Source organism: Uranotaenia lowii, chromosome 2, assembly GCF_029784155.1.
Source record: "Uranotaenia lowii strain MFRU-FL chromosome 2, ASM2978415v1, whole genome shotgun sequence".
Classification (NCBI taxonomy): Eukaryota; Metazoa; Arthropoda; class Insecta; order Diptera; family Culicidae; genus Uranotaenia; species Uranotaenia lowii.
The window spans coordinates 429,187,447-429,206,797 of record NC_073692.1 but is presented as its reverse complement, the minus strand read 5'-3'; the positions used below and the strand labels follow the sequence as shown (position 1 = coordinate 429,206,797).

Below are 19,351 nucleotides of genomic sequence, written 5' to 3'. Positions count from 1 at the left end.
GAGAGAGAGAGATGCTGGTTGTGGTGTGAATTGGGAGATTTGTTGAATACCGAATTGGTTTTACTTTCGCACTTAGATGGACGGTCTTCTCCGGTATTTGATTTTGTGATTTATGCGATGAATCAGAGGGATAACGAAAGCAAAATTATTGTTCAGTGTTGTCTGATGCCACATACTGGGGTAGGCTCATCATAGTGGGCTATGATAGAGCAAAAAACAAACAGAGGAATGTACTTTGTTGAAAGTGAAATGGAACAGTTGTTTTTTCGAAAGCCATGGCTACTTCGATTCGTTGAATTGAGGTTAACCCGGGTGGTATTTTTGATTCGATACGCATATTCCATTTACTGAATAACTTTGCCATACTTTTATAGAAGCTTGTTTAAAAATAAAAAATCTTGAATGATAGATTAAATTCATTATTTTTTCTACCAGGATTTTTTTTTAATTCTTAAACGAAACCTGCAGAGTCATGCAGTTTTGGTCAAACCGGTTGAAGAAGATTCCGTTTATAACTGGAATTATGGTAATTTTTTATTCAAATTCCGGTTTGACGGATACGAGCCGACGCTGGTTATAAGAAGTTGATCCTCATTTTCACCACGATCGCGAAGAAGCGCTGCAAGACGATTGGGTTTCAAGATAGTAATATCTTTTTGGATCGCGAAATCGGAACTAGGTTAAACCATGAATATCCATGGATGCAAAATAGTCGCGTGATATAATTTTTCCATTTTTAATGGATAGAAGGGAAATTTAAAACCAAAGGTATTCCGACTTGAATAACTTTTCAGGTCAAATAGGTTTCATTCGAAGTTTTTTTTTACCAAACTTCGCAGCGATTGAGCATTTCCATAAATCACGATAACTAACAATTCATTAAAAGGTTACTCAATACAGAACCATTTTTTTTTAATCCAGCTTAAAGCTTTCCATGATTGATTATATATTTTTTTACTGTTTTCATTTTTATCTATTTATCAACTTTGTCAATTTTTTAAGTTTGGTTAATTTTATCAAGTTCATTATTTTGTCAATTTTTAAATTTTGTCAATTCTATCAAAAAATGACAAAAATGACAAAATGACAAAAATGACAAAAATGACAAAAATGACAAAAATGACAAAAATGACAAAAATGACAAAAATGACAAAAATGACAAAAATGCCAAAAATGCCAAAAATGCCAAAAATGACAAAAATGACAAAAATGACAAAAATGACAAAAATGACAAAAATGACAAAAATGACAAAAATGATAAAAATGACAAAAATGACAAAAATGACAAAAATGCCAAAAATCACCAAAATGACAAAAATGACAAAAATGACAAAAATGACAAAAATGACAAAAATGACAAAAATGACAAAAATGACAAAAATGACAAAAATGACAAAAATGACAAAAATGACAAAAATGACAAAAATGACAAAAATGACAAAAATGACAAAAATGACAAAAATGACAAAAATGACAAAAATGACAAAAATGACAAAAATGACAAAAATGACAAAAATGACAAAAATGACAAAAATGACAAAAATGACAAAAATGACAAAAATGACAAAAATGACAAAAATGACAAAAATGACAAAAATGACAAAAATGACAAAAATGACAAAAATGACAAAAATGACAAAAATGACAAAAATGACAAAAATGACAAAAATGACAAAAATGACAAAAATGACAAAAATGACAAAAATGACAAAAATGACAAAAATGACAAAAATGACAAAAATGACAAAAATGACAAAAATGACAAAAATGACAAAAATGACAAAAATGACAAAAATGACAAAAATGACAAAAATGACAAAAATGACAAAAATGACAAAAATGACAAAAATGACAAAAATGACAAAAATGACAAAAATGACAAAAATGACAAAAATGACAAAAATGACAAAAATGACAAAAATGACAAAAATGACAAAAATGACAAAAATGACAAAAATGACAAAAATGACAAAAATGACAAAAATGACAAAAATGACAAAAATGACAAAAATGACAAAAATGACAAAAATGACAAAAATGACAAAAATGACAAAAATGACAAAAATGACAAAAATGACAAAAATGACAAAAATGACAAAAATGACAAAAATGACAAAAATGACAAAAATGACAAAAATGACAAAAATGACAAAAATGACAAAAATGACATAAATGACAAAAATGACAAATATGAAAAAAATGCCAAAAAGGACATAAAGAACAAAAATGACAAAAATGATAAAAATGACCAAAATGACAAAAAATCACAAAAATCACAATAATGACAAAAAGGAAAAAAAGGACAAAAATGACAAAAATTACATAAAATGACAATTTTGTCAATTTTGTCAATTTTGTCAATTTTGTCAATTTTGTCAATTTTGTCAATTTTGTCAATTTTGTCAATTTTGTCAATTTTGTCAATTTTGTCAATTTTGTCAATTTTGTCAATTTTGTCAATTTTGTCAATTTTGTCAATTTTGTCAATTTTGTCAATTTTGTCAATTTTGTCAATTTTGTCAATTTTAACAATTTTGTCAATTTCGTCAATTTTGTCAATTTTGTCAATTTTGTCAATTTTGTCAATGTTGTCAATTTTGTCAATTTTGTCAAATTAAACATTTTTGACGATTTTGACAATTTTGATAATTTTGACAATTTTGACAATTTTGACAATTTTTACAATTTTTACAATTTTTACAATTTTGACAATTTTGACAATTTTGACAATTTTGACAATTTTGACAATTTTGACAATTTTGACAATTTTGACAATTTTGACAATTTTGACAATTTTGACAATTTTGACAATTTTGACAATTTTGACAATTTTGACAATTTTGACAATTTTGACAATTTTGACAATTTTGACAATTTTGACAATTTTGACAGTTTTGACAATTTTGACAATTTTGACAATTTTGACAATTTTGACAATTTTGACAATTTTGACAATTTTGACAATTTTGACAATTTTGACAATTTTGACAATTTTGACAATTTTGTCAATTTTGTGAAATTTTTTCAATTTTGTCAATTTTAACATTTTTGACGATTTGGATAATTTTGACAATTTTGACAATTTTGTCAATTTTGACAATTGGACAATTTTGACAATTTTGACAATTTTGACAATTTTGACTATTTTGACTATTTTGACTATTTTGACTATTTTGTCAATTTTGTCATTTTTGTCAATTTTGTCAATTTTGTCAATTTCGTTAATTTTGTGAAATTTTGTCAAGTTTGTCAATTTTAACATATTTGACTAATTTGACAATTTTTACAATTTTGACAATTTTGACAATTTTGACAATTTCGACCATTTTGACAATTTTGACAATTTTGACAATTTTGAAATTTTTGACAATTTTGACAATTTTGACACTTTTCAAAATTTGGACAATTTTGACAATTTTGACAATTTTGACAATTTTGACAATTTTGACAAATTTGACAATTTTAACAATTTTGACAATTTTGACAATTTTGTCACTTTTGTCATTTTTGTCAATTTTGTCAATTTTGGCAATTTTGGCAATTTTGTCAATTTTGTCAATTTTGTCAATTTTGTCAATTTTGTCAATTTTGTCAATTTTGTCAATTTTGTCAATTTTGTCAATTTTGTAAATTTTGTGAAATTTTGTCAATTTTGTCAGTTTTGCAAATTTTGTCAATTTTGTCTATTTTGTCAATTTGTCAATTTTGTCAATTTTGTTAATTTTGTCAATTTTGTCAATGCTGTCAATTTTGTCAATGCTGTCAATTCTGTCAATGCTGTCAATTTTGTCAATTTTGTCAATCTTGTCAATTTTGCCAATTTCGTCAATTTTGTCAATTTTGTCAATTGGTCAATTTTGGCAATTTTGTCAATTTTGTCAATTTTGTCAATTTTGTCAATTTTGTCATTTTCGTCAATTCTGTCAATTTTGTCAATTTTGTCAATTTCGTCAATTTTGTCAATTTTGTCAATTTTTTCAATTCTGCGAATTCTGTCAATTTTGTCAATTTTGTCAATTTTGTCAATTTTGTCAATTTTGTCAATTTTGTCAATTTTGTCAATTTTGTCAATTTTGTCAATTTTGTCAATTTTGTCAATTGTGTCAATTTTGTCAATTTTGTCAATTTTGTCAATTTTGTCAATTTTGTCAATTTTGTCAATTTTGTCAATTTTGTCAATTTTGTCAATTTTGTCAATTTTGTCAATTTTGTCAATTTTGTCAATTTTGTCAATTTTGTCAATTTTGTCAATTTTGTCAATTTTGTCAATTTTGTCAATTTTGTCAATTTTGTCAATTTTGTCAATTTTGTCAATTTCGTCAATTTTGTCAATTTTGTCAATTTTGTCAATTTTGTCAATTTTGTCTATTTTGTCAATTTTGTCAATTTGTCAATTTTGTTAATTTTGTTAATTTTGTCAATTTTGTCAATGCTGTAAATTTTGTCAATGCTGTCAATTTTGTCAATGCTGTCAATTTTGTCAATTTTGTCAATCTTGTCAATCTTGTCAATTTTGCCAATTTCGTCAATTTTGTCAATTTTGTCAATTTTGTCAATTGGTCAATTTTGGCAATTTTGTCAATTTTGTCAATTTTGTCAATTTTGTCAATTTTGTCAATTTTGTCGATTTTGTCAATTTTGTCAATTTTGTCAATTTTGTCATTTTTGTCAATTTTGTCTATTCTGTCAATTTTGTCAATTTTTTTTCAATTTCGACAATTTTGACAATATTGACAATTATGACAATTCTGACAATTTTAACAATTTTAACAATTTTGACAATTTTGACAATTTTGACAATTTTGACAATTTTGACAATTTTGACAATTTTGACAATTTTGACAATTTTGACAATTTTGACTATTTTGACTATTTTGACAATTTTGACAATTTTGACAATTTTGACAATTTTGACAATTTTGACAATTTTGTCAATATTGTCAATTTTGTCAATTTTGTCAATTTTGTCAATTTTGTCAATTTTGTCAATTTTGTCAATTTTGTCAATTTTGACAATTTTGACAATTTTGACAATTTTGACAATTTTGACAATTTTGACAATTTTGACAATTTTGACAATTTTGACAATTTTGACAATTTTGACAATTTTGTCAATTTTGTCAATTTTGTCAATTTTGTCAATTTTGTCAATTTTGTCAATTTTGTCAATTTTAACAATTTTGTCAATTTCGTCAATTTTGTCAATTTTGTCAATTTTGTCAATTTTGTCAATTTTGTCAATGTTGTCAATTTTGTCAATTTTGTCAAATTAAACATTTTTGACGATTTTGACAATTTTGATAATTTTAACAATTTTGACAATTTTGACAATTTTGACAATTTTGACAATTTTGACAATTTTGACAATTTTGACAATTTTGACAATTTTGACAATTTTGACAATTTTGACAATTTTGACAATTTTGACAATTTTGACAATTTTGACAATTTTGACAATTTTGACAATTTTGACAATTTTGACAATTTTGACAATTTTGACAATTTTGACAATTTTGACAATTTTGACAATTTTGACCATTTTGACAATTTTGACAATTTTGACAAATTTGACAATTTTGTGAAATTTTTTCAATTTTGTCAATTTTAACATTTTTGACGATTTGGATAATTTTGACAATTTTGATAATTTTGTCAATTTTGACAATTGGACAATCTTGACAATTTTGACAATTTTGACAATTTTGACAATTTTGACAATTTTGACAATTTTGACTATTTTGACTATTTTGTCAATTTTGTCATTTTTGTCAATTTTGTCAATTTTGTCAATTTCGTTAATTTTGTGAAATTTTGTCAAGTTTGTCAATTTTAACATATTTGACAAATTTGACAATTTTTACAATTTTGACAATTTTGACAATTTTGACAATTTCGACCATTTTGACAATTTTGACAATTTTGACAATTTTGAAATTTTTGACAATTTTGACAATTTTGACACTTTTCAAAATTTTGACAATTTTGACAATTTTGACAATTTTGACAATTTTGACAATTTTGACAATTTTGACAATTTTGACAATTTTGACAATTTTGACAATTTTGACAATTTTGACAATTTTGACAATTTTGTCACTTTTGTCATTTTTGTCAATTTTGTCAATTTTGGCAATTTTGTCAATTTTGTCAATTTTGTCAATTTTGTCAATTTTGTCAATTTTGTCAATTTTGTCAATTTTGTCAATTTTGTCAATTTTGTCAATTTTGTCAATTTTGTCAATTTTGTCAATTTTGTTAATTTTGTCTTTTTTGTCAATTTTGTCAATTTTGTTAATTTTGTCAATTTTGTCAATTTTGTCAATTTTGTCAATTTTGTCAATTTTGTCAATTTTGTCAATTTTGTCAATTTTGTCAATTTTGTCAATTTTGTCAATTTTGTCAATTTTATCAATTTGGTCAATTTTGTCAATTTTGTCGATTTTGTCATTTTTGTCAATTTTGTCAATTTTGACAATTTTGACAATTTTGACAATTTTGACAGTTTTGACAGTTTTGACAATTTTGACAATTTTGACAATTTTGACAATTTTGACAATTTTGACAATTTTGACAATTTTGACAATTTTGACAATTTTGACAATTTTGACAATTTTGACAATTTTGACAATTTTGACAATTTTGACAATTTTGACAATTTTGACAATTTTGACAATTTTGACAATTTTGACAATTTTGACAATTTTGACAATTTTGACAATTTTGACAATTTTGACAATTTTGACAATTTTGACAATTTTGACAATTTTGTCAATTTTGTCAATTTTGTCAATTTCGTCAATTTTGTCAATTTTGTCAATTTTGTCAATTTTGTCTATTTTGTCAATTTTGTCTATTTTGTCAATTTGTCAATTTTGTTAATTTTGTTAATTTTGTCAATTTTGTCAATGCTGTCAATTTTGTCAATGCTGTCAATTTTGTCAATGCTGTCAATTTTGTCAATTTTGTCAATCTTGTCAATTTTGCCAATTTCGTCAATTTTGTCAATTTTGTCAATTTTGTCAATTGGTCAATTTTGGCAATTTTGTCAATTTTGTCAATTTTGTCAATTTTGTCAATTTTGTCAATTTTGTCAATTTTGTCAATTTTGTCAATTTTGTCAATTTTGTCAATTTTGTCAATTTTGTCAATTTTGTCATTTTTGTCATTTTTGTCAATTTTGTCTATTCTGTCAATTTTGTCAATTTTTTTTCAATTTCGACAATTTTGACAATATTGACAATTTTGACAATTTTGACAATTTTAACAATTTTAACAATTTTGACAATTTTGACAATTTTGACAATTTTGACAATTTTGACAATTTTGACAATTTTGACAATTTTGACAATTTTGACAATTTTGACTATTTTGACAATTTTGAAAATTTTGACAATTTTGACAATTTTGACAATTTTGACAATTTTGTCAATATTGTCAATTTTGTCAATTTTGTCAATTTTGTCAATTTTGTCAATTTTGTCAATTTTGTCAATTTTGTCAATTTTGTCAATTTTGTCAATTTTGTCAATTTTGTCAATTTTGTCAATTTTGTCAATTTTGTCAATTTTGTCAATTTTGTCAATTTTGTCAATTTTGTCAATTTTGTCAATTTTAACAATTTTGTCAATTTCGTCAATTTTGTCAATTTTGTCAATTTTGTCAATTTTGTCAATGTTGTCAATTTTGTCAATTTTGTCAAATTAAACATTTTTGACGATTTTGACAATTTTGATAATTTTAACAATTTTGACAATTTTGACAATTTTTACAATTTTGTCAATTTTGACAATTTTGACAATTTTGACAATTTTGACAATTTTGACAATTTTGACAATTTTGACAATTTTGACAATTTTGACAATTTTGACAATTTTGACAATTTTGACAATTTTGATAATTTTGACAATTTTGACAATTTTGACAATTTTGACAATTTTGACAATTTTGACAATTTTGACAATTTTGACAATTTTGACAATTTTGACAATTTTGACAATTTTGACAATTTTGACAATTTTGACAATTTTGTGAAATTTTTTCAATTTTGTCAATTTTAACATTTTTGACGATTTGGATAATTTTGACAATTTTGACAATTTTGTCAATTTTGACAATTGGACAATTTTGACAATTTTGACAATTTTGACAATTTTGACAATTTTGACTATTTTGACTATTTTGACTATTTTGTCAATTTTGTCATTTTTGTCAATTTTGTCAATTTTGTCAATTTCGTTAATTTTGTGAAATTTTGTCAAGTTTGTCAATTTTAACATATTTGACAAATTTGACAATTTTTACAATTTTGACAATTTTGACAATTTTGACAATTTCGACCATTTTGACAATTTTGACAATTTTGACAATTTTGAAATTTTTGACAATTTTGACAATTTTGACAATTTTGACAATTTTGACAATTTTGACAATTTTGACAATTTTGACAATTTTGACAATTTTGACAATTTTGACAATTTTGACAATTTTGACAATTTTGACAATTTTGACAATTTTGACAATTTTGACAATTTTGTCAATTTTGTCAATTTTGTCAATTTTGTCAATTTTGTCAATTTTGTCAATTTTGTCAATTTTGTCAATTTTGTCAATTTTGTCAATTTTGTCAATTTTGTCAATTTTGTCAATTTTGTCAATTTTGTCAATTTTAACAATTTTGTCAATTTCGTCAATTTTGTCAATTTTGTCAATTTTGTCAATTTTGTCAATGTTGTCAATTTTGTCAATTTTGTCAAATTAAACATTTTTGACGATTTTGACAATTTTGATAATTTTGACAATTTTGACAATTTTGACAATTTTTACAATTTTTACAATTTTGACAATTTTGACAATTTTGACAATTTTGACAATTTTGACAATTTTGACAATTTTGACAATTTTGACAATTTTGACAATTTTGACAATTTTGACAATTTTGACAATTTTGACAATTTTGACAATTTTGACAATTTTGACAATTTTGACAATTTTGACAATTTTGACAATTTTGACAATTTTGACAATTTTGACAATTTTGACAATTTTGACAATTTTGACAATTTTGACAATTTTGACAATTTTGACAATTTTGTGAAATTTTTTCAATTTTGTCAATTTTAACATTTTTGACGATTTGGATAATTTTGACAATTTTGACAATTTTGTCAATTTTGACAATTGGACAATTTTGACAATTTTGACAATTTTGACAATTTTGACAATTTTGACTATTTTGACTATTTTGACTATTTTGTCAATTTTGTCATTTTTGTCAATTTTGTCAATTTTGTCAATTTCGTTAATTTTGTGAAATTTTGTCAAGTTTGTCAATTTTAACATATTTGACAAATTTGACAATTTTTACAATTTTGACAATTTTGACAATTTTGACAATTTCGACCATTTTGACAATTTTGACAATTTTGACAATTTTGAAATTTTTGACAATTTTGACAATTTTGACACTTTTCAAAATTTTGACAATTTTGACAATTTTGACAATTTTGACAATTTTGACAATTTTGACAAATTTGACAATTTTGACAATTTTAACAATTTTGACAATTTTGACAATTTTGTCACTTTTGTCATTTTTGTCAATTTTGTCAATTTTGGCAATTTTGGCAATTTTGTCAATTTTGTCAATTTTGTCAATTTTGTCAATTTTGTCAATTTTGTCAATTTTGTCAATTTTGTCAATTTTGTCAATTTTGTAAATTTTGTGAAATTTTGTCAATTTTGTCAGTTTTGCAAATTTTGTCAATTTTGTCTATTTTGTCAATTTGTCAATTTTGTCAATTTTGTTAATTTTGTCAATTTTGTCAATGCTGTCAATTTTGTCAATGCTGTCAATTCTGTCAATGCTGTCAATTTTGTCAATTTTGTCAATCTTGTCAATTTTGCCAATTTCGTCAATTTTGTCAATTTTGTCAATTGGTCAATTTTGGCAATTTTGTCAATTTTGTCAATTTTGTCAATTTTGTCATTTTCGTCAATTCTGTCAATTTTGTCAATTTTGTCAATTTCGTCAATTTTGTCAATTTTGTCAATTTTTTCAATTCTGCGAATTCTGTCAATTTTGTCAATTTTGTCAATTTTGTCAATTTTGTCAATTTTGTCAATTTTGTCAATTTTGTCAATTTTGTCAATTTTGTCAATTTTGTCAATTTTGTCAATTGTGTCAATTTTGTCAATTTTGTCAATTTTGTCAATTTTGTCAATTTTGTCAATTTTGTCAATTTTGTCAATTTTGTCAATTTTGTCAATTTTGTCAATTTTGTCAATTTTGTCAATTTTGTCAATTTTGTCAATTTTGTCAATTTTGTCAATTTTGTCAATTTTGTCAATTTTGTCAATTTTGTCAATTTTGTCAATTTTGTCAATTTTGTCAATTTTGTCAATTTTGTCAATTTTGTCAATTTTGTCAATTTTGTCAATTTTGTCAATTTTGTCAATTTCGTCAATTTTGTCAATTTTGTCAATTTTGTCAATTTTGTCAATTTTGTCTATTTTGTCAATTTTGTCAATTTGTCAATTTTGTTAATTTTGTTAATTTTGTTAATTTTGTCAATTTTGTCAATGCTGTAAATTTTGTCAATGCTGTCAATTTTGTCAATGCTGTCAATTTTGTCAATTTTGTCAATCTTGTCAATCTTGTCAATTTTGCCAATTTCGTCAATTTTGTCAATTTTGTCAATTTTGTCAATTGGTCAATTTTGGCAATTTTGTCAATTTTGTCAATTTTGTCAATTTTGTCAATTTTGTCAATTTTGTCAATTTTGTCAATTTTGTCAATTTTGTCATTTTTGTCAATTTTGTCTATTCTGTCAATTTTGTCAATTTTTTTTCAATTTCGACAATTTTGACAATATTGACAATTATGACAATTTTGACAATTTTAACAATTTTAACAATTTTAACAATTTTGACAATTTTGACAATTTTGACAATTTTGACAATTTTGACAATTTTGACAATTTTGACAATTTTGACAATTTTGACAATTTTGACAATTTTGACAATTTTGACAATTTTGACAATTTTGACAATTTTGACAATTTTGACAATTTTGACAATTTTGACAATTTTGACAATTTTGTCAATATTGTCAATTTTGTCAATTTTGTCAATTTTGTCAATTTTGTCAATTTTGTCAATTTTGTCAATTTTGTCAATTTTGACAATTTTGACAATTTTGACAATTTTGACAATTTTGACAATTTTGACAATTTTGACAATTTTGACAATTTTGTCAATTTTGTCAATTTTGTCAATTTTGTCAATTTTGTCAATTTTGTCAATTTTGTCAATTTTAACAATTTTGTCAATTTCGTCAATTTTGTCAATTTTGTCAATTTTGTCAATTTTGTCAATTTTGTCAATGTTGTCAATTTTGTCAATTTTGTCAAATTAAACATTTTTGACGATTTTGACAATTTTGATAATTTTAACAATTTTGACAATTTTGACAATTTTGACAATTTTGACAATTTTGACAATTTTGACAATTTTGACAATTTTGACAATTTTGACAATTTTGACAATTTTGACAATTTTGACAATTTTGACAATTTTGACAATTTTGACAATTTTGACAATTTTGACAATTTTGACAATTTTGACAATTTTGACAATTTTGACAATTTTGACAATTTTGACAATTTTGACCATTTTGACAATTTTGACAATTTTGACAAATTTGACAATTTTGTGAAATTTTTTCAATTTTGTCAATTTTAACATTTTTGACGATTTGGATAATTTTGACAATTTTGATAATTTTGTCAATTTTGACAATTGGACAATCTTGACAATTTTGACAATTTTGACAATTTTGACAATTTTGACAATTTTGACAATTTTGACTATTTTGACTATTTTGTCAATTTTGTCATTTTTGTCAATTTTGTCAATTTTGTCAATTTCGTTAATTTTGTGAAATTTTGTCAAGTTTGTCAATTTTAACATATTTGACAAATTTGACAATTTTTACAATTTTGACAATATTGACAATTTTGACAATTTCGACCATTTTGACAATTTTGACAATTTTGACAATTTTGAAATTTTTGACAATTTTGACAATTTTGACACTTTTCAAAATTTTGACAATTTTGACAATTTTGACAATTTTGACAATTTTGACAATTTTGACAATTTTGACAATTTTGACAATTTTGACAATTTTGACAATTTTGTCACTTTTGTCATTTTTGTCAATTTTGTCAATTTTGGCAATTTTGTCAATTTTGTCAATTTTGTCAATTTTGTCAATTTTGTCAATTTTGTCAATTTTGTCAATTTTGTCAATTTTGTCAATTTTGTCAATTTTGTCAATTTTGTCAATTTTGTCAATTTTGTCAATTTTGTCAATTTTGTCAATTTTGTTAATTTTGTCAATTTTGTCAATTTTGTCAATTTTGTTAATTTTGTCAATTTTGTCAATTTTGTCAATTTTGTCAATTTTGTCAATTTTGTCAATTTTGTCAATTTTGTCAATTTTGTCAATTTTGTCAATTTTGTCAATTTTGTCAATTTTGTCAATTTTATCAATTTGGTCAATTTTGTCAATTTTGTCGATTTTGTCATTTTTGTCAATTTTGTCAATTTTGACAATTTTGACAATTTTGACAATTTTGACAGTTTTGACAGTTTTGACAATTTTGACAATTTTGACAATTTTGACAATTTTGACAATTTTGACAATTTTGACAATTTTGACAATTTTGACAATTTTGACAATTTTGACAATTTTGACAATTTTGACAATTTTGACAATTTTGACAATTTTGACAATTTTGACAATTTTGACAATTTTGACAATTTTGACAATTTTGACAATTTTGACAATTTTGACAATTTTGACAATTTTGACAATTTTGACAATTTTGACAATTTTGACAATTTTGACAATTTTGACAATTTTGACAATTTTGACAATTTTGACAATTTTGTCAATTTTGTCAATTTTGTCAATTTTGTCAATTTCGTCAATTTTGTCAATTTTGTCAATTTTGTCAATTTTGTCTATTTTGTCAATTTTGTCTATTTTGTCAATTTGTCAATTTTGTTAATTTTGTTAATTTTGTCAATTTTGTCAATGCTGTCAATTTTGTCAATGCTGTCAATTTTGTCAATGCTGTCAATTTTGTCAATTTTGTCAATCTTGTCAATTTTGCCAATTTCGTCAATTTTGTCAATTTTGTCAATTTTGTCAATTGGTCAATTTTGGCAATTTTGTCAATTTTGTCAATTTTGTCAATTTTGTCAATTTTGTCAATTTTGTCAATTTTGTCAATTTTGTCAATTTTGTCAATTTTGTCAATTTTGTCAATTTTGTCATTTTTGTCATTTTTGTCAATTTTGTCTATTCTGTCAATTTTGTCAATTTTTTTTCAATTTCGACAATTTTGACAATATTGAAAATTTTGACAATTTTGACAATTTTAACAATTTTAACAATTTTGACAATTTTGACAATTTTGACAATTTTGACAATTTTGACAATTTTGACAATTTTGACAATTTTGACAATTTTGACAATTTTGACTATTTTGACAATTTTGAAAATTTTGACAATTTTGACAATTTTGACAATTTTGACAATTTTGTCAATATTGTCAATATTGTCAATTTTGTCAATTTTGTCAATTTTGTCAATTTTGTCAATTTTGTCAATTTTGTCAATTTTGTCAATTTTGTCAATTTTGTCAATTTTGTCAATTTTGTCAATTTTGTCAATTTTGTCAATTTTGTCAATTTTGTCAATTTTGTCAATTTTGTCAATTTTAACAATTTTGTCAATTTCGTCAATTTTGTCAATTTTGTCAATTTTGTCAATTTTGTCAATGTTGTCAATTTTGTCAATTTTGTCAAATTAAACATTTTTGACGATTTTGACAATTTTGATAATTTTAACAATTTTGACAATTTTGACAATTTTTACAATTTTGTCAATTTTGACAATTTTGACAATTTTGACAATTTTGACAATTTTGACAATTTTGACAATTTTGACAATTTTGACAATTTTGACAATTTTGACAATTTTGACAATTTTGACAATTTTGACAATTTTGACAATTTTGACAATTTTGACAATTTTGACAATTTTGACAATTTTGACAATTTTGACAATTTTGACAATTTTGACAATTTTGACAATTTTGACAATTTTGACAATTTTGTGAAATTTTTTCAATTTTGTCAATTTTAACATTTTTGACGATTTGGATAATTTTGACAATTTTGATAATTTTGTCAATTTTGACAATTGGACAATTTTGACAATTTTGACAATTTTGACAATTTTGACAATTTTGACAATTTTGACAATTTTGACTATTTTGACTATTTTGTCAATTTTGTCATTTTTGTCAATTTTGTCAATTTTGTCAATTTCGTTAATTTTGTGAAATTTTGTCAAGTTTGTCAATTTTAACATATTTGACAAATTTGACAATTTTTACAATTTTGACAATTTTGACAATTTTGACAATTTCGACCATTTTGACAATTTTGACAATTTTGACAATTTTGAAATTTTTGACAATTTTGACAATTTTGACACTTTTCAAAATTTTGACAATTTTGACAATTTTGACAATTTTGACAATTTTGACAATTTTGTCACTTTTGTCATTTTTGTCAATTTTGTCAATTTTGGCAATTTTGTCAATTTTGTCAATTTTGTCAATTTTGTCAATTTTGTCAATTTTGTCAATTTTGTCAATTTTGTCAATTTTGTCAATTTTGTCAATTTTGTCAATTTTGTCAATTTTGTCAATTTTGTCAATTTTGTTAATTTTGTCAATTTTGTCAATTTTGTTAATTTTGTCAATTTTGTCAATTTTGTCAATTTTGTCAATTTTGTCAATTTTGTCAATTTTGTCAATTTTGTCAATTTTGTCAATTTTGTCAATTTTGTCAATTTTGTCAATTTTGTCAATTTTATCAATTTGGTCAATTTTGTCAATTTTGTCGATTTTGTCATTTTTGTCAATTTTGACAATTTTGACAATTTTGACAATTTTGACAGTTTTGACAGTTTTGACAATTTTGACAATTTTGACAATTTTGACAATTTTGACAATTTTGACAATTTTGACAATTTTGACAATTTTGACAATTTTGACAATTTTGACAATTTTGACAATTTTGACAATTTTGACAATTTTGACAATTTTGACAATTTTGACAATTTTGACAATTTTGACAATATTGAAAAATTTTTCCATATGTTTTTCTATGTTGTACATTTTTCATTATTTTTTTACCCTTTGATGAATGGGATTAGATTTGAATCATTTAAGGCATTATTGAAAAAAGTATTCGTGAAGCTAAAACGAAAAAAAAATTCTCACGATGCATAAAATTTGTTTAACATTTTAATTAAATTATATATATACAAGATGATTAGTTACTCAACGGCAGATTTATTGGATCATTCTCAAATTTAAGACAAACAATTTGCTTCTCGGTTAATTTGTATACCAACAACAGTAGGTAAATGCTTCGCCCTGACAGTATCATTCAAATCTGATCTGATCTAGTAACCGATGCAAATTAAAAATTCATCTTGCATAACTCACCTCGACTAGTTAAGTGAAACTATATCAGGCTCGGCAAAAGAAGAAGACGAAGATGTTCATTATGGTGACGTTTGACGCCTACTTAGCACTCTTCGTGGTTCATCAATTTGATCTTCCCCGTTTCGGCATCTCTCTCTTCATCATTGTGGCGCTTTCTGTTTGTTGAGATTTTCCCTTCGCTCTTTCTGCAGAAGACAGCTCCCAGTCGGATAAACTAGGTAGATTTTTGCCCCAGAGACACGCTAATATGCTGTTTGTGGGTAGGTATAATGCATTGCATCATTTTCCCATCACTTGTGTTTATATTTTATAAGACACATTCCGGGCAACCGGGCGAGGGCGGCGAAAAGAAGACGAAGAAGATGATACGCCGCCATTGTTTTGCGTTGGGTTGTTGGTTTAGTTTTTCGTGGCCTACTGGCACAGTGTTGATTGTTTTTGTGCTACCGTTTTTTTCGGGGAGCCACAGGGATTTCAGGTCGGTGTTTCAGATCGAGAATATTTCTTAAATAAAATATATCATCACTTTTCATATGCTCTACTATCGGTCAAGTCTTCAATTAGAATCCTAATACTCAAAAACAGTGCCACCGAGAGTCATCCTCCTTAAATTTTTAATCAAAAATACATCGAAAGACTCAAACGAACATCGAAGCGACGAACCCGATCTTTCCACCTTAGAAAAGTCAAAAGCGACGCACCGTTCCGTCGACTAAAACATTCAAATTATTTTGTCTCGACAAATTTGAAGGCGGCCAGGTGGAAAAATACGTTCAGTATTTTACAGCTGATGGATGATGTTGATACAAGTGATCTTTCTTACGGTGATGGGCGTTTTTCCCTTTCGCTGCGCCCGTTAATTGTACGACGCGGCGCGGCTAGCAGCCAGAATCAAAGCCAAGAAGCCGATGATGATGATAGAGGTGCTTTACTTTTTCCCCCTCAACGGGCTACTGCGATTCGTATAGCAAGCAATTTTCGCCTCTAATTGAAACTAGGTGCAAATTTAATATCTACTTTGATGAGTTAGGAAAAAAACCCCTACAGGCGCTGATCAAACCGAATGCAAACAACAATAAAATGCATAATAATTAATGCAACTCCTTTTCATTTTGATTATTTCGTTTCAGAATCGGTAACAACGTATCGTGTGGGATCACAGAAGATGACGTGCAGTTGAACCGCATCGTTTAATCGCTAGAAAGAGAAAAGCTGGTCGACGGGGGCTGGACAATCCGAAACGAAAAAAACCGCAGCCAGAACCAGAATGGTAGTCTGCAAGTGAACTTCGATTCGATTCACAGTGGAGTACGCTGCAGCCTGCTTGGATGCACCACAACAACATCTGTTGTTTCACAAAAATCTAGGGAGTGCACACTTGGAAGCAATCTAGCAACCTCGTACTTTAGAGCGCACACTTTCACAACCGCAAAGTCACAATGGGGTTGATAGGCCGCCGAAGGTTGTCCTTTTTGAAGATCATCGCAGTATTGGCGGTGGTGTGGTTTATGGTGATGTTTATGTTCTACTCGGACGACGGAAGTGGAAGCAGTCGATCGGTGGTTCCGAGTGCGAGTGGAGGAAGTGGATACGAGGCACCTAGGAGGTTACCGCTGCAAGGTATCCGGGATAAGTTTAGTCAGTTTATCATTAATGCCAGAGAAGATGCCAACAAGGATGAAATAGCCGAGGCGGAGGATGGAGGAATAGCCGATTACGTGGATAATAAAGTGATCGACGATGATGTGCCAGTTAAGCAGGAGAATACCAAGAAGATACCGCCGAAGAGCAAAAAGCGGAAGGATAATATGGGTGAGTTTCAGTAGTGTAGTCTTATGATTTAACTGTGAGCTGGTTACTATCTTCCCACATTTCTGAGCCGTTCTTCTTAAATATTAAAACTTTTGACCTAATGTCCTTTTGACCAAAAGTCCAAACCGTTTCAAGTAAATTCAGTTGAAAACAAGCATTCTTAGTTCTGGAAATTTAACCGAAAGACAATATAGTCACTAGACTGGTCAAAATCGGTACAAAAAAAAAGTATAAAACGGTTTTAGGTTCCTTTAGGCTATAGGTTCCCAACTGTGCAAATTTGGTGGCTCGAGAGTTTGAAAAATTCAAAGTTTGTATAAAAATTCGTAATCCGTATGAAAAAAAAAGTTTTATTTTTCAAAAATCCTACAGCCTCTCTGTTACACCGAACTCAAATTATCTAAGTGGCATTTTACAGTTTAAGATTGGAAAAAAAAAATTTGTCCCGAAGACCGTGAACCTTTTAGATGCGTCAATCAAAAGTTATGACGATTTCAAAATTGAGTGACTTTATTTGATTTTTTTCACATCCTTTCAAATGCACTGCATGTTGGGTAGGAGCCATTATACGCTGGAAACTATCTGGCGTGTTTTCCCATATTCTGATCGATAATGATCGATTTGTGTCAAATTTTACGTCGATTTTATACAGGACCCCCCCCCCCCCCTTTCTGAGGTGGGAGGGGTTTGTAACTTATCAGAAACAATTTCCAACATAGAAAACCCTCTTTACCAACTCTAACGACAATCGAACCAATCAATAATTCGAAAACATTTCTACATATTGGAAAACACGCAAGCTAGATTTCAACGTATAATGGCTGCTACCCAGAATGCAATGCAGGGGTGCCATTTGAAAAGATTTGAAAAAACAAAATTTGATTATTCTATTCTAAGATAATCATAACTTTTGATTAACGCTTCGAAGTGGTTTACGGTCTTCGGAAAAGTTGTTTTTCAAACCACATGTTCGATGGCTTGGTAACCTTGGTCACAGTTACAAAGATTGCTGCTAGCAGGTTTACACGAGGAAAACACGACTCAAGTTCAAACACTTGAACCATGGTTTAAGGCTTACTAGTGGGATATAGAGTGGAGCCACCGACCCAACTCATCACAACCCAACCCAACTCTCCATTTGCGCTACCAGTTGGCGAGAACATTTATGCGGACTAAAAAGTAAAATTCATCAAAGGCAATTTCACGATAATAAACTTCACCCTCAAGCGCACCTGACTTGCTTTCTCCATTTGTTTGGTTCAAATATCAAAAAATTAATTGCAAAATTTTAGGATGTAGGATGTTTTTTAGACCCGAAGAAAAAAATTCTAAGGTTTGTTATACAATACAAATTCACACATTTAAAGACCTTTTGGAAGAGTACATCTTTACTTTTCGTGAAATGGTCGGATTTTCATCGTTTTGCTATTGCCTGGACATTTCAAACGATTCTTAAATGTGTGAATTTGTATTGCAAATAGCCAAATTTGTTTTTTTTCTCGATTCTTTCACAATCAAATCATCAGCCACAGCCCATGGCGTAGAGGATAGCCTTCAAATCTTCTTCCCTGTCACGGCATACATAGTACGCTTTCTGTGGGTTGGTGATTTTACATCATATCCTCGAAAGATGTACGCTTAGAGTGAAAAGAATCTCTTCCAGAAAACATCAACTTTAATTGAGATCCTGTATGTGTTTGTGTTTTTCGAATATCTGATCTAAACAATGCCATCAATAAAAGATTTTTGGTTTACATCAATCGAAGATGTTAAAGTTTTAAAAGTATGTACACGTTTTGATAGAGAAGCTCTTATAACTAACAAACGCTTCCAGATACAAATTTGCTCCCAAGGATAAAATGTGCGTGTTTGATTTCATATAAATGCTTATTAGACATTTTTTTTGTATGAAATATTGACAAAAGTTAAAGACAGAATATTGTTATTTT

At 26.7% G+C, this 19,351-nt stretch overlaps 1 protein-coding gene across 4 annotated transcripts in view; it reads left to right on the top strand.

Annotated features, from left to right (window-relative positions):
- The window catches only part of LOC129743854 (putative polypeptide N-acetylgalactosaminyltransferase 9), a 207,745-nt gene that overhangs the window by 166,273 nt on the left and 22,121 nt on the right, over positions 1–19,351 (top strand). For all 4 annotated transcript variants that reach the window (XM_055736060.1, XM_055736059.1, XM_055736063.1 and 1 more), the window contains exon 4: positions 16,721–17,402. In XM_055736060.1, the coding sequence (XP_055592035.1) occupies positions 17,030–17,402 (373 nt within the window). In that variant the 5' untranslated portion in view covers positions 16,721–17,029. The remainder of the gene's footprint in view (positions 1–16,720; positions 17,403–19,351) is intronic.